Source organism: Benincasa hispida, chromosome 12, assembly GCF_009727055.1.
Source record: "Benincasa hispida cultivar B227 chromosome 12, ASM972705v1, whole genome shotgun sequence".
NCBI lineage: Eukaryota > Viridiplantae > Streptophyta > Magnoliopsida > Cucurbitales > Cucurbitaceae > Benincasa > Benincasa hispida.
This window is the reverse complement of record NC_052360.1, coordinates 66,681,049-66,694,312: the sequence shown is the minus strand read 5'-3', so window position 1 is coordinate 66,694,312 and position 13,264 is coordinate 66,681,049. Positions and strand designations below refer to the sequence as shown.

The 13,264-nt window shown below is 37.5% G+C and overlaps 1 protein-coding gene across 3 annotated transcripts; it reads left to right on the top strand.

Moving 5' to 3' along the window:
• The first annotated feature begins 440 nt into the window (after nucleotides 1-440).
• Nucleotides 441-10,526, top strand: LOC120067320 (phosphatidate cytidylyltransferase 4, chloroplastic). Of its 3 annotated transcripts, none has more exons than XR_005478961.1 (8): nucleotides 441-967; nucleotides 1,564-1,871; nucleotides 4,985-5,175; nucleotides 5,367-5,491; nucleotides 5,908-6,041; nucleotides 7,453-7,568; nucleotides 9,866-10,175; nucleotides 10,310-10,526. XR_005478961.1 is itself a non-coding variant. In XM_039018884.1 (8 exons), the coding sequence occupies exons 2-8, from the start codon at nucleotides 698-700 to the stop codon at nucleotides 9,955-9,957; spliced, it is 1,236 nt and encodes a 411-aa protein (XP_038874812.1). In that variant the 5' UTR covers nucleotides 446-594; nucleotides 682-697; the 3' UTR covers nucleotides 9,958-10,526. The 3 variants fall into 3 exon arrangements, 2 of the variants coding, with proteins under 2 accessions (XP_038874811.1, XP_038874812.1); XM_039018884.1 differs by having other exon boundaries at nucleotides 446-594; nucleotides 682-967; nucleotides 9,866-10,526; XM_039018883.1 differs by having other exon boundaries at nucleotides 9,866-10,526.
• Nucleotides 10,527-13,264: the final 2,738 nt, after the last annotated feature.

The window sequence follows — 13,264 nt, the reverse complement described above, 5'->3', positions numbered from 1 at the left end:
TTTTTTTGTTAGACAATTTATTAGATGGTAGATTCGAATTTTGAATATATAATCTTTTGATTGAGAATACATGTTATCTGTCGGTGAGTTTTGACACCATTTTGAGATTCGAAAGAGATAGGTTTTACTCATTCTTTCCAATTAAATTTAAGTTTATGATTTAATTTATTGAAATTAAAATTTTAAAATCAAAACAACATCACTCACTCTGAGATTATTTATAATAAAAAATGGAAAAAAGAAAAAAGAAAAGAAAATGCCCGTTAAAAATAATAAGATCAAATTGTACAAACTACTCATATCTATAAACTTTTAATTATAAAAATAGAGTATCAAACTTATAGAAATGTTAAAATTGATTTTTCAAATTTAAAACAAGGGTGGAAATTCAACCCTTGAATGATAAAAATTGAGTCATTAAATTGATAGGATCATTTGATAAGTTTGTGGATGTAATAGTAAGCAACGCCATGATTTTGGAGAAATTTGACAATTGTGATTTTCAATAGAGTTCTTCCCTTCTGGGTTTCAGGCTTTCTCATCCTTGCCAAATCTTCACCTTCCTCCTCTCCACGGATAACATCTTCTCTGACAGTACAGTATCAACATAGTAGACAGATTTGGATGCGTTTTTTTCTACCTCTGAAATCGGATTTCGAATTTGATGCCACCTATTTTCAGCTGTAGGAATTCTCTCATGACTACGAACATATCGTTTCCGGATTTCGATTGTTACAAGGTCGCTCCGGTGTCTTTCTCTTCTCCCTGCGCCTGCCCTTTGCTTCCTTCGTCCTGTAAACCATTGCCTCTCCCTCGATCCTCATTGAAATTCAATCGCTTGCATTTTGTCTTACATGGCCAAAAGGGCCTGCTCAGAATTAACAAGAGATGCGATTTGGCGAGACGCCACATTGTGGCTGTGGCACATGCGGAGCCCGACCGGATTGACGGGAAAGAGCCCGAAGAGGTACGTTGGATTCTTTGATTGTAAAATTGGTACTTTGCGTTCTATCTTGAGTTTGTTTTATTTGTTTGGTTTATTGTTTTTGTCTAAGGGGTGGAAGTAGAGGATTCAATTGGGTAAATTTTGATGATTTTGGTGCTAAATTGACTAGCATAGGGCAGCTCTTCCATGGGGTGGAGAAGCATATTTGGTAGGTAGGGGTGTTGGTTTATTAATTTGCTTGTTTCAGTGTGGGAGTTTGAGGCTTAATGGAAGTTGGAGTCCAGTATTGGTTTGGTTAGGAAAGTGCTAGACATTTCTGAAATGAATGGTTACAATTGGGGGTAAAACGTTGCATTATTGTTCGATTTGGAGAGATTCAAGGTTTATTTATAATTTATCTGTTGCTGCTCAGTTGGAATTGGATCTCTTTCTAAGCAGTAGATTACTACATTTGGGGAATAAAAAGGTTTATGAATTTTGGCCACTTTGTGAGCTAGAGTACTAAACACATACTTATAACTGCCTTCATGGCTCAAACAACGGTGTTGTACCTAGCCAAGTTTATGTTCTGAGCATCTCTTGTATCAAATTGATTACTGAAAGTGGCTATCTTGTAGGAGGTTGAGGGTGGTCAACAGTCATCATTTCAAGAGGATCCAATTCCAATCTCAGAACATCAACATAAAAAAAATCAATTGAAGAAGCGCATTGTTTTTGGGCTTGGCATTGGAATAACTGGTGGTATTATAGTATTGGCTGGAGGATGGGTATTCACCGTGGCTGTTGCTGCATGTATTTTTGTTGGTGCACGTGAGTATTTTGAATTGGTCAGGAGCCGTGGGATCACTGCAGGAATGGCACCCCCACCTCGATATGTTTCACGAATTTGCTCAGTTATTTGTGCTTTCATGCCCATTCTTAGCTTGTATGACTAGTCTCCGTCTCAATATTGTTACTTTCACAAATAGGGGAAATTCTTTTTATGGGAAAAGAATCATTAATTGCTTTTCGGTTTCATTCTGAATCTTTTACTATTTTTTGGTTGTTGTACTGGAGAAGATTTCAATAGTATTCACGTTCCCTTGCTCCTTATAGAATTTTCTTTTGGGTAATCCTCATTATTTGAGTTTAATATTGTAGAAGGACAGTGTAGATGATCTTATTAACCTACTACCTCACCACACTTGTGCTTAATTGAATTGCACATGTTGTTACTTTGTATTGGAGCTATCCTTATTTGATGAAAATTTAGATATTATGAAAGATTATTTCCTTGAACTTTGAAATACTAGCAGGTTAAGATGGCTTAGTTAAATGGATTACAATTTTTTTAGCCCTATGGCTATTAAATTTACATGCCTCTACTATTATTTAAAATTTCATCTTCTATTTGATGGTGATAGCTCCTCGCTCTGAGTATAATGATGTCAGGGCGTCTTCTTCTAAGTTGATCCTTCAACCAATTCATTTTATGAACCCCTGCTGCAGAGACTACCAAGGTGTTGAGTTTGTGGTGGAAGGTCTTTAACAGCTTGCCACTGGGGTCATATTGGGCAGCCAAGATCCTTTGCCCAATCCCTTAGAGACCTCTGTGAATGGCTGCCCTCCAGACAATGGACAGTCAAAGAGGGACCTTGCCATCTTGGACCTGCAAAATGTGCTTATTAAGTCTTGTGAGGAAAAACCCTAATGTTGGACAGAAAAAACGAATTGGCTTCGGAAAGAAGAATGGTACGGTCATACAGAGAGGAAACATGTAAAAGGGTTGAGAAATATGAAGTGCACAGATAATTATGATCGTAAGAAGGCTTCTTTAGAAGCTAGCGTTGTGGGAGTTACTCAATCAAAGTGCTGTCTTGGAATGTGAGGGGGTTAGAGGGCAGGATAAAAGAAGGTTGGTGAAGGAAACTCATACTCAGAGTGGCCAAATATATTTAATCTAATTGAAACTAAACGTTCCTCCTATTTTTGGGAGTTGGTTAAAAGTCTCTGGGGAAAGCGTAATGTGGAATGGACTGAGCTTGATCAATAGATGTTGTAAGGAGATTTTTATTCTCTAGGATGGTTAAGCATTCCAAGTCTCTTGATATTGTGAAAGGTGTTTCACTCTCATGGGGTTTGGAGATAGGTTAGGTTGGATCATTGGCGTTTATAGACCCTTCAGCTTGAAAGGTAAGGAAGAGTTCTGGGAGGAGTCAGGGAGTTTGTTTGGGTTATGTGGTTTTTGCTGGTGTTTGGCTGGGAATTTCATTGTGGTTAGATACCATTTGAGAAATCAACTAGAGGTAGGATGACCTATTCTATGAGGCTTTTTAGTAGGTTTGTTAGTGACTAGGGTGTCTTTGATCCTCCATTGACAAATAGAAAGTTTACGTGGTCTAATAAGAGCATGTGTATTCGAATATATAGATTTCTGGTTTTCAAAGGGTGGATGAACTCCTTCTCTAGAGTTTAGGTCCTAGAGTTGCCTCTGATCAATGTTCGACATGTGTATGTGGCCATCTCATCCATCTTTTAGGTCGCCCTTTACTTTGGTGAGCGGTGGAGGCCATAGGCAAATAGGAAGGTTTTTGTTTTTCCTGGGGAAGCTTCATCATTTAGAGGAGTCGTTAAAACTTCGAATTTATGAAGTTTTTGGTGACATGAAGGGTAAGAAACAGGATTTACTAAATCACATATTTTGGACCGACTAGGAGAGGTTTTCTCAACAAAATGAGGAAAGGAGAGGTGATTAAAAATAAGACAATCAGCTGGTGGCAAAACGCTATGTTTAAGTGGGCGAATGAGGGTGATAACAAGACTACTTATTTCATCGGGTTGCAAGCGGGAGGGCTCAAAATGCCAGGGAGACCCTTGTTTGCAAAGGTGGCAGAGCCTTGCAAGAGCATAAAGAGATTGAAGAGGAGGTTCTCTTTTTTCTTTACTCTTTTTGGCCGGGCTATTTCTCCAAAACCCTTCCTTGAGGGTCTTGACCGGTCTCACATTGACTATAGATAAAGTTATGTTGGACTCCTTATTTTCTCTAGAAGAGATCAGGAGATAGTCTTTAGTTTTGACTGAGAAACATCTCCAGGCTCAGATGGTTTCACATAGGCATTTTTTAGGACAGTTGGGCTCATAGAAAATACGATCTATGGTGGTGTCTCATGAGTTTTTATGATAGAGGAGTTGCAGAAAAAAAACTATTAATGAAACTTATGTTTTTCTGATCTCTAAGAAGGAAGGGCAGAAGTGGTTAAGGATTTTAGATCCATTAGTTTAATTACTAGTGTGTATAAAATTACGACCAAGGTCTTGGTGAACAGGCTTAGGAAAGCCCTTCCGAAGATAATTTATGATTTTTAAGGTGCCTTTACTGTCAGTAGGCAAGTATTGGACAATGCTCTTTTAGCCAATGAGACCATTGAAGATTGTTGAAGCTGTAACCGCAAGGGGTTTATTTATAAAATTGATTTTGAAAAAGGTTTATGATTATGTGGATTGGGATTTCTTGGACAAAGTCTTGACAAAAAATGGTTTTGGGTACAAATGGAGATCATAGATCAGGAGTTGCATTTCAATGGTCAGGTATTCTATTTTCATCAATGGAAAAACCTGAGACTGGATTGAAGCCACTTGGGGTCTAAGACAGAGCGACTCCTCGCCCTTTCATTTCCTCCTGGTGGTAGACATTCTAAGTAGGATTGTTTGTAGAGAGTGGAGAAGGGTGTTGTTGAGGGTTTTCAGGTGGGTAAGGATAATATACCTCTGTCTCATCTCTAGTTTGCTGATGACACATTTTCTTCGTAAAAGAGGAGTTTTCATTAATCTTAACCGGATTCTGTAGTTCTTTGAATCAATTGTCTAGTTATTGGTATTAAGTGCAACCATTCCAAGTGTGATTGTTTCAATGTCGGCTCTCTTTTTTTTTATGCCTTTGTAATACTAATATTACATTTCTTCGCAATGAAAGCTTGATTTCTTATAAAAAAAAGAAATAAATAATCTTCATCTGTAGAGTTGCTACAAACATTAAATTCATTTCTTATATTCATGCAGTTACTTTGGTCAGCTTGATGTTGCTATCACATTTTCTGCCTTCATTCTTGCAATTACATTGCTTCTACAAAGAGGCAGTCCCCGGTTTGCTCAACTGAGCAGTGCAATATTTGGGCTTTTTTACTGTGGTTATCTTCCTTGTTTCTGGGTCAAACTTCGTTGTGGTTTGGCCGTTCCAGCCTTAAACACTGGTCAGTCATTTTTGCTATTACTTTCTTGGCGTCAAACTGTAAACATATTGATTTACCTTCTGGACACCATCTTTGATATTTGATGTGAATCACCCATTAATGAAGCACTTTGATGGAGCTAGAAAGAAAATGCACTTATATTGATTTAAATGGTAAGACATACTTTCTTACTAGATCATGCGCGTTGGCAGAAATAGGAGCAGGATGGCCATTTCTTCTTGGAGGCCAAGCTCATTGGACTGTTGGCCTTGTTGCGACCTTGATTTCTATGAGCAGTATAATTGCAGCTGATACATTTGCTTTTCTTGGTGGCAAGGTAAGTCCCTCATCTATCTTCCATGATGTGTATGGTACTTCAACGTAATTAATAATTATCTTTATTTATTGGAAGTAGATAGTTGTTTCTTCAGGCTAGTAATTGAGCTAAGTTATTAGTGTGAGTTGCATAAGAGAAGGGATCAAAGACTGACCTTGAATTGACTAAAAAACGTTTTCAAGTATTTGGGTGCTTGTATCCTCCTGGGACTGGGAGTACTATCCATATAATTACCTATCTGGTTTCATGTTATTTAGTAGTGTTGCTGCCTTGAGTAATAATTTAGCATTTTTATTTGCATTATTAACTATTATGTAACTATATTACATGTGCTGAAAACTACCAATTTTGCAACAGAATGAAATCCCTTGTGTTCTTGAGTGGAGATCTTATGATTTCTCGGTGCTTTTCTGCAGGCATTTGGTAAGACCCCACTTACAAATATTAGTCCCAAAAAGACTTGGGAGGGAACTATTATGGGCTTGGGTGGTTGCATAGCTACGTCTGTTATTCTATCTAAAATTCTTTGCTGGCCATCTTCTATGGTTAGGTATGTAATTCTTCAATTGCAATTATCAAGTTTATGGCCATGATCTTTTATATTTGTTTTTTCTCTGGCCACACTAACATTTACATTTTGGCCCACAAACACTTTCATTGGTCGAGATTTTTTGTTTTTGTTTTTAGTATTTTTAGTATATGATCAGTTGAGTTAGGCGTTAGAGTTAGTTGTTGGAGATGATAGATGGAGTTGGTCTTTGAAGGTGATCGTCGAAGTTGGCCATTGAAGGTAGTTGCATAGAGGTGGTCATTGCTAGAATTGTTGTCGAAGGTGGTTGCTGAAGTTGATCGTTAGAGGTGGTATTTGCCAGAGTTGGCCGCCGAAGGTGGTTGTCGGAGCATGTCACCAAAGTGAGACGGTGGTGGTTGCCGGTGGTCGGTGGGTGGAGTCATTGGAAACATTAGAGAGAGGGAGAAATTGGTTGAGTTGGTAAGAATCAACTCAACTACTAAGTTGGTGGGCCAAACATTTGGTTGAAAAATTTTTACCAACTCAAGTTGGTGAAACAAACACCTCCGTAGATTTAAAGTGAATTTATGAGGGGCTTCAACTTGTTATGATTAGTAAATTTGTAAATATGAATTGATAAATAAAATTTAGGGAAAATATCGATTTATACCCTAGACTTTTATGATTGTACCAATTAAAATCCTGAACTAATAATTGTATTAATTTAAATCCTAAATTTTCGTAATTGTATCAACCAAATTTCATTGGAAAAATAGTGTGCAACTTATAATCTGTATCAGTTAAACTTCTAAATTTTCATAGGTGAATCAATTTAGACTATCCATTATAATGATTTTTTTGATACAACTATAATTCTCGCAATGTTTTCCTTAACAAAACGTTATAGAGGTACATTTACAAAAATTCAGAGTTTCAATTGATACAATTATTAATTCAGGATGATACACTCCCAAAGTTTAGAGATGTATTGGCAATTTTCCTAAAATTTTAGCGAGGTTGAGTTATTAAATAAAACTTATGTGTCATCCATGAGATACTGAAAAGAAATTCAAATTCCCTTCAAAAACCTAATACAGATTTTTCATTTATGGAAAATCTGAATCAAACTGTCCAAAGGAAAGGCATTAATATTCTTGATTACCATGGTAGTCTGATTCCATATCTTTCTGTTGCCTCCAATTAGATTCTGAAAATTATCTTGTGCCTTTAGGCTTATGAAGGTTATTTTTTTGCAAGATTTTGTTCAGGGTTTGTAAATGCATTATATATACCAAGTGAACTTGAATTTTGATCCTATAGGGTTGGTGGTTTTGTCAGCTGAATGTAGTTTTCCACTCTAATTGCTCATTATGAAACTGTTATATTCAACTGATGATCTTCATAGTTCCATAAATTAACTGACATGCGTTTGGCATGTTTTATTGGACAGTGCAATAGCTTTTGGATTTCTCAACTTTTTGGGTTCTGTTTTTGGTGATCTTACTGAGTCAATGATAAAACGTGATGCTGGTGTCAAGGATTCTGGAACTTTAATCCCTGGACATGGTAAATTCCATTTTCTCATGGTCAACATCTGTTATGTATTAAAATTTTATTTTGTGGTACAAGTTTAATATATCAAGCCTGCATTGAGCGACTTTCATAGAGTTTTAAAGTAGTATTTTTAGCAAAGCTTTGACTGTCTCAACTTGGTTGGTTCATCATATGGTTTAGGTTTGTGGAAAGAAGTATGGGGACTGATACATTTTAATATCTCCCTTTAGGCTCGTGAATCCAAATGTTTGGGTCCAGTAATTTTTTATCACCAGAAGCTAGGGTTTCTCCTTTGGGGCTGGATCAATTAATGGTACCTTTTCTCTTTAACGCACAAAGAACGTGAGGGGACAATGGTTTTTTCCTTGCGAAGAGGTGACGCATTTTTATTCACAGAGATGTCTGAAAATGTTCCCACTGACCACCAATCGAAGTTTCATCAACCGCTTGCTTTTAATGCTTTTGATTCCAATCCTTGTCTACCTATAAAGAGGAGAGATGTTATAGATGATTTTTTTCTCTTCCAAAACCATTTAAATATTCTGGAATCTAGAGCATTAATTAGGTCTTCTTCAACGGCTTCGTTGCTTGAATTGAATAAAGGAGTTTGCCGAGAAAGCATTTCATCTTCCGAGACACTTTGGATATGAATTAAGTCCCGAGAATTTGGAAAGCTATTTAAAAAAAATCTTATTTAAATGTTTCTGGAGAATCCAAGGAGAAATGTCTTCAAACCTAAGAAAAAAAATTTCCCCATTTCTCATTCGTAATCTTGATCGTTGATGGAATGAAAGTAAACAAGTTCTTTTTACTTCAATGGAAGCTGCAATGCAATCCAAAATATTTAGGGGTTTAGAGGAAATGGTAACAAAACCACCACAATATTCTCCAATTGCCTCAAGTAATTCCCTCCCAGAATTGTAAATGAAAGTTCTTGATAGCAATCCAACTCCCATATCCTCCAACAACTCTGGAATGCTATTTTCGTTAGACCATTTCTCAACTTTCAAATGGAAATTCCCGAAGATCTTCCCCTTTCCAAATGTACCCAGGAGCCCACACCACTTAAAATCCTCCCATCCTTTGTCCTAATCAATGTCTTGTCTGCCATAAAAAGATTGAGAAGAAAAGAGGCTGCAAAAATATCTAACCTTCATAATAATTAATACTCATCCACTTGCCATGAGCAAATAGTCTGGTCCAATGCTTCACTGTAATCTATCCACACTACTTGATTCTTCTCCACGACTCCACCCAATAAGATCGAAAATTTTCTAGGGAGGCAGGAACAGATTTCACTGCTGAAGTATAATTAGACTTCACGTTCCCTTTCACCACATCCATGAAACTCCTGTGAATGCTAACTTTCACCAGAGAGGGGAGCTTAGGCTGGGCCTTGGGACTAATGGAATCCTCATGTTTTCTGAGGTAGTCTTTTAACATATCCCAAATGTAAGCCATCCTCTTTTAGAGCTTTCCACAGGTAATCTGTCTCTCTCATATAAATAAATGTGAACACACTAGGTAGCGTAATAAATCCACTAAACTTTCAAACCATCGCAAATGAGAAAGTGAGAGTGATTGTCATCTTATTTTTCATGTTTTCTACAAAGAACCTCTCGTTTTAAACCAAATGTAGAAGAAAGTGTTGTTGATAAAGCTCAGTAAATCCACGAATACAAAAGAAATAAAATCCAGAATGACAGCTTAAGAAAATGAAACCAGAAGAAGATACTGAACTTAAATGCAGTATCTCAAGGCATGCAGTAGAAGGCTAGAAGTTGAAGAAAGAGGGGGGGTGGGGAACAGCTGTTGGGTGGTCAGGACACTCTGTTTATAGAGATAAAGAAGGGCGCGAACTTTTTGTATGCCGTATGCCGACCTTTTTTGAAACATTTCCGGTTGTTTTGGTACTTCAATTCATTTGAGTGAAAGTTGATTTTTCATCTGATAAAGAAGGTTTTTTTTTCTACATGCTGCAAAGTTGCCTTGTTTCAGCATCTATTAGCATGTAGAATTTAATTCACATGGATAGTATTTTTGTCCATATTTTCTCTTAGTCACAATTGATCTCTGGTCTGTTACTACATGTATTTTAATTTCTTTCTGATATATACATGTGACTTAATTTCATATCTTAACTAGAAGAAAGCCCATGCGTTCACCATTTAATCCTAGAAGGGTGAGAAGGCCTAGGAGCACTTGAATTCAGTCTTCCCGAGAGACGTTTTTAGATAAGCAATAATGCATGTAAATGTTTTCCGGAAAGATTTTGACTAATACATGGACCTCAATTGAGAATTATGCAGGTGGATTACTTGACAGAGTGGACAGCTACATTTTTTCCGGGGCACTAGCACATTCCTACATCAAAGCATTCATGCCACTTTATGGCGTTTGAGATAATGATGATCCATGAATTGGAGGTCAGGAAAGTCCCAACTCTCCAGGCTTTTCCCCCTTGAAGGGAAATAAAGAAGGCAAGGCCAGTCTGCCTTCTAAGGCTGGAGAAGGACGAGCATCAGCTAATTTATTGCACTGTACCCAGAAAAAGAACTTCAACTTACTTAGTTCCACCAGGTCTTCAAAACTTCCAAGTGAAAGCATATTTTTTACCAGGTAATTGTAAATATGGAATATTAAATAAAATATGCCACTATTTTTATGGTACACATTCATCTTTTCAAGATAGTTCTGATTTTCGTGGAGACCTAGGTTTATTTTTCTTTTATTCTAGTCCTGTTTGTGGGCAGCAATTTGCAGGACTTGTAGCTCTGTAAGCCATGTTGATGTTGGAAGATAGGGGTTTAATCTTGTAATGCTCCTTACGTATACTGTCAGAGGCTTAGAGTTTGTTACTTCTATTTATTCAATTAGTTAGTTATCTTTAATTGTTGGAGAGTTTACAGATTGTATCAGTGGGGCATTGCCAATTATTATTTTTATTAAGATCAAGTTGTTACCAGTTCATTTTTTGCAAACTAAATTATTTTGGTACTTCCATTTCACTTTGACTTGGGTCATGAAGCTTTCCCTTGTTCTTAATAGATCCTAAGGTTTCCCTAGCAGTTTGATAAAGGAATTTTCACCTTTCTCATTTGTCATTAGAGTTAACCAACTAGGACATCACCACATTATTCCCAGCTTTCCGAATTTGGTTGCTTCTATCATTAACATCAGGCTGTTTAACTTTTGTAGAAAGAAAAATCATCCTACAAATATTTGATTACGACCACTGCCATTTTTATTTTATTCTTTTTTTTTTCTAAAAAAATTTGTGGCTGGGAAATGGAAGGATGGCTCCAAAGTGCTTCCGTCAAAGGTGTGGGATCATCATCTTTTTCGCTTTTTCTCAGTCATCAGGATGACATCTCTTGGAACTCTGGTGGGCTTTCACTTTTCTTTCTTATTTTTTTCATTCCTTTTTTTCCCTCCATTTTTCTCATCTAGTGAGGGACATAACACATGGATTTCTTGAGGATCTTCAAGGAGTCTCTAGTGTGCGTAACTTTGAGGGAGTTTGTGTTAGATCTCCAATTCTGTTACAGTATCATAGGAGGCGTAAAAAGGGGATGACTTATGTAGTGGGTAGTGTGGCTTCTTCATCCAATAGTAATCAAATGGGCCCCACGGTTAGAAGAAAGGAGAGTATTTGTGGGGGAGGGGAAGTCAATCAAGTTTTAGTTTTCATTTTTGAATTTGCAGTTGTCTTCTCCTCGACAGGGAAAGGATTGGATCTTAGTATTCGAGTGAGGTTGGGAGTTGTAATTTTCCCTTGGGCTTTTGTTTCCATTGGAACAAGACTTCTCGATATCGATTCTTATCAAATTGGTATCAGAGCGATAACCTAGGGAGAGATTTGGAAAAATGGCACGAAAAAGGATGGAGGAACGTCTGGAAGCAACAAATCAAGAGCTTTTCGGACTTTGCGTGGATGTTCAAAAGTTACGAGCAATTCAACAATCAATTTCGTCATTGCCCAAAAGTGTGGAGCGATTGAGCATACAAGTCGAAAAGCAACAGCAATTGATGGATTATACTTGGAAGTTGATAATTACTCTGTTAGCGGAAGGAAAGAAACAAGTATCGAGATTGATAGTGACTGAAGAGTCGAGCAAAGGAGGAAAAGATAGTGAGCACACGGGAGAAGGCTATGATTGTTGAAATACTAAAGATGAAAAACAACGATTGTAATCAGAATCATATTAAGTTCAAGAAGGTTGAAATGCCAGTCTTTAATGGAATTGATCTAGATTTGTGGTTGTTCAAAGCCAATCAATATTTCAACATACATAAGTTGAGCGAGTCTGAAAAGATGATTGTGTCATTATCTGCTTTGAAGGAGCAGCTTTGGATTGGTTATGATCTAAGGAAGAACGAGAACTGTTCAAAGATTGGAAGGAACTGAAGACAAGATTGTTGGAATGATTTCGATTGTCAAGGAAAGGATCAGTGTGTTGTCATTTCTTAGTGATTGAGTAGGAGACTATAGTAGAGTATCAAAATCTCTTCGATAAAGTGGTAGTGCCATTGCCACAACTCTCCGATCAGGTCTTGGAAGATATGTTCATGAACGGGCTCGTGTCGTGGATCAAGGCTGAAGTGGACTGTTGGGAGCTCATTGGGCTTGCGAGTATGATGAAGATAGTCCAACTTGTTGAAAACAGAGAACTAACAAGTGCAAAGTAGGCCTAGGAGGTCAAACAGTCAGGCCCAAACTCAAACCACTATTGTTAAAAATATCGTCTCGATTGTAGCAAAAAAAAGTGTGAAACTGAATGAGGTGGTGTCGATGGAATCGATTACGCTGGGAAACAAACGAGAGAGGTCGATAAAACAATTGTGTAATGTTGAGTTCCAAGCAACGGAGGAGAAGGACGAAGCATGCAAGGTGCATTACCATAGGGAGCTTAGAATATTATTGATGCAGGAGAACAATGAAGAATGGGAGGTATTCAAAGACGAAAAGTGAGTTTAAGCAAGTTAGGTGGAACTAGTGGCTGTAGCGGAGTTGTCTTTAAATTCAGTAGTAGGGTTGACGAATCCAGGGATGAAGTTGAGAGGTTCGATCAAACAGCAGGGTGTTAAAACTCAAATTACTATTGTTAAAAATATCGTCTCGATTGTAGCAAAGGAAGGTATGAAACTGAATGAGGTGGTGTCAATGAAATCGATTATGCTGGGAAACAAATGAGAGAGGTCGACAAAATGATTGTCTAATGTTGAGTTCCAAGCAAGGAAGGAGAAGGGCAAAGCATGCAAGGTGCATGACCATAGGGAGCTTAGAATATTATTGGTGCAAGAGAACAATGAAAAATGGGAGGTATTCAAAGATGAAAATGAGATGATGGAACCGGTAGAGCTTAAGCAAGTTAGGTGGAACTGGTGGCTGTGGCAGAGTTGTCTTTAAATTTAGTAGTAGGGTTGACGAATCCAGGGATGATGAAGTTGAGAGGTTCAATCAAACAGCAGGGTGTGATTGGGCTGGTAGACTGCTACAGCACATAATTTCATATCACAGAGGGTAGTAGATGAACTACGATTGAGTGTGGTAAAAACGAGAAATTGAGTTATAATGGGAACTGGAATGACTGTAAAAGGAAAAGTAGTTTGTGATGAGATTGAGTTGAAATTAGGAGAGTTGGCAATTGTGGGAATTTTTTTGGCCTTGGAGTTGGGAGGAGGTGATGTTTTACCGGATTTGATAT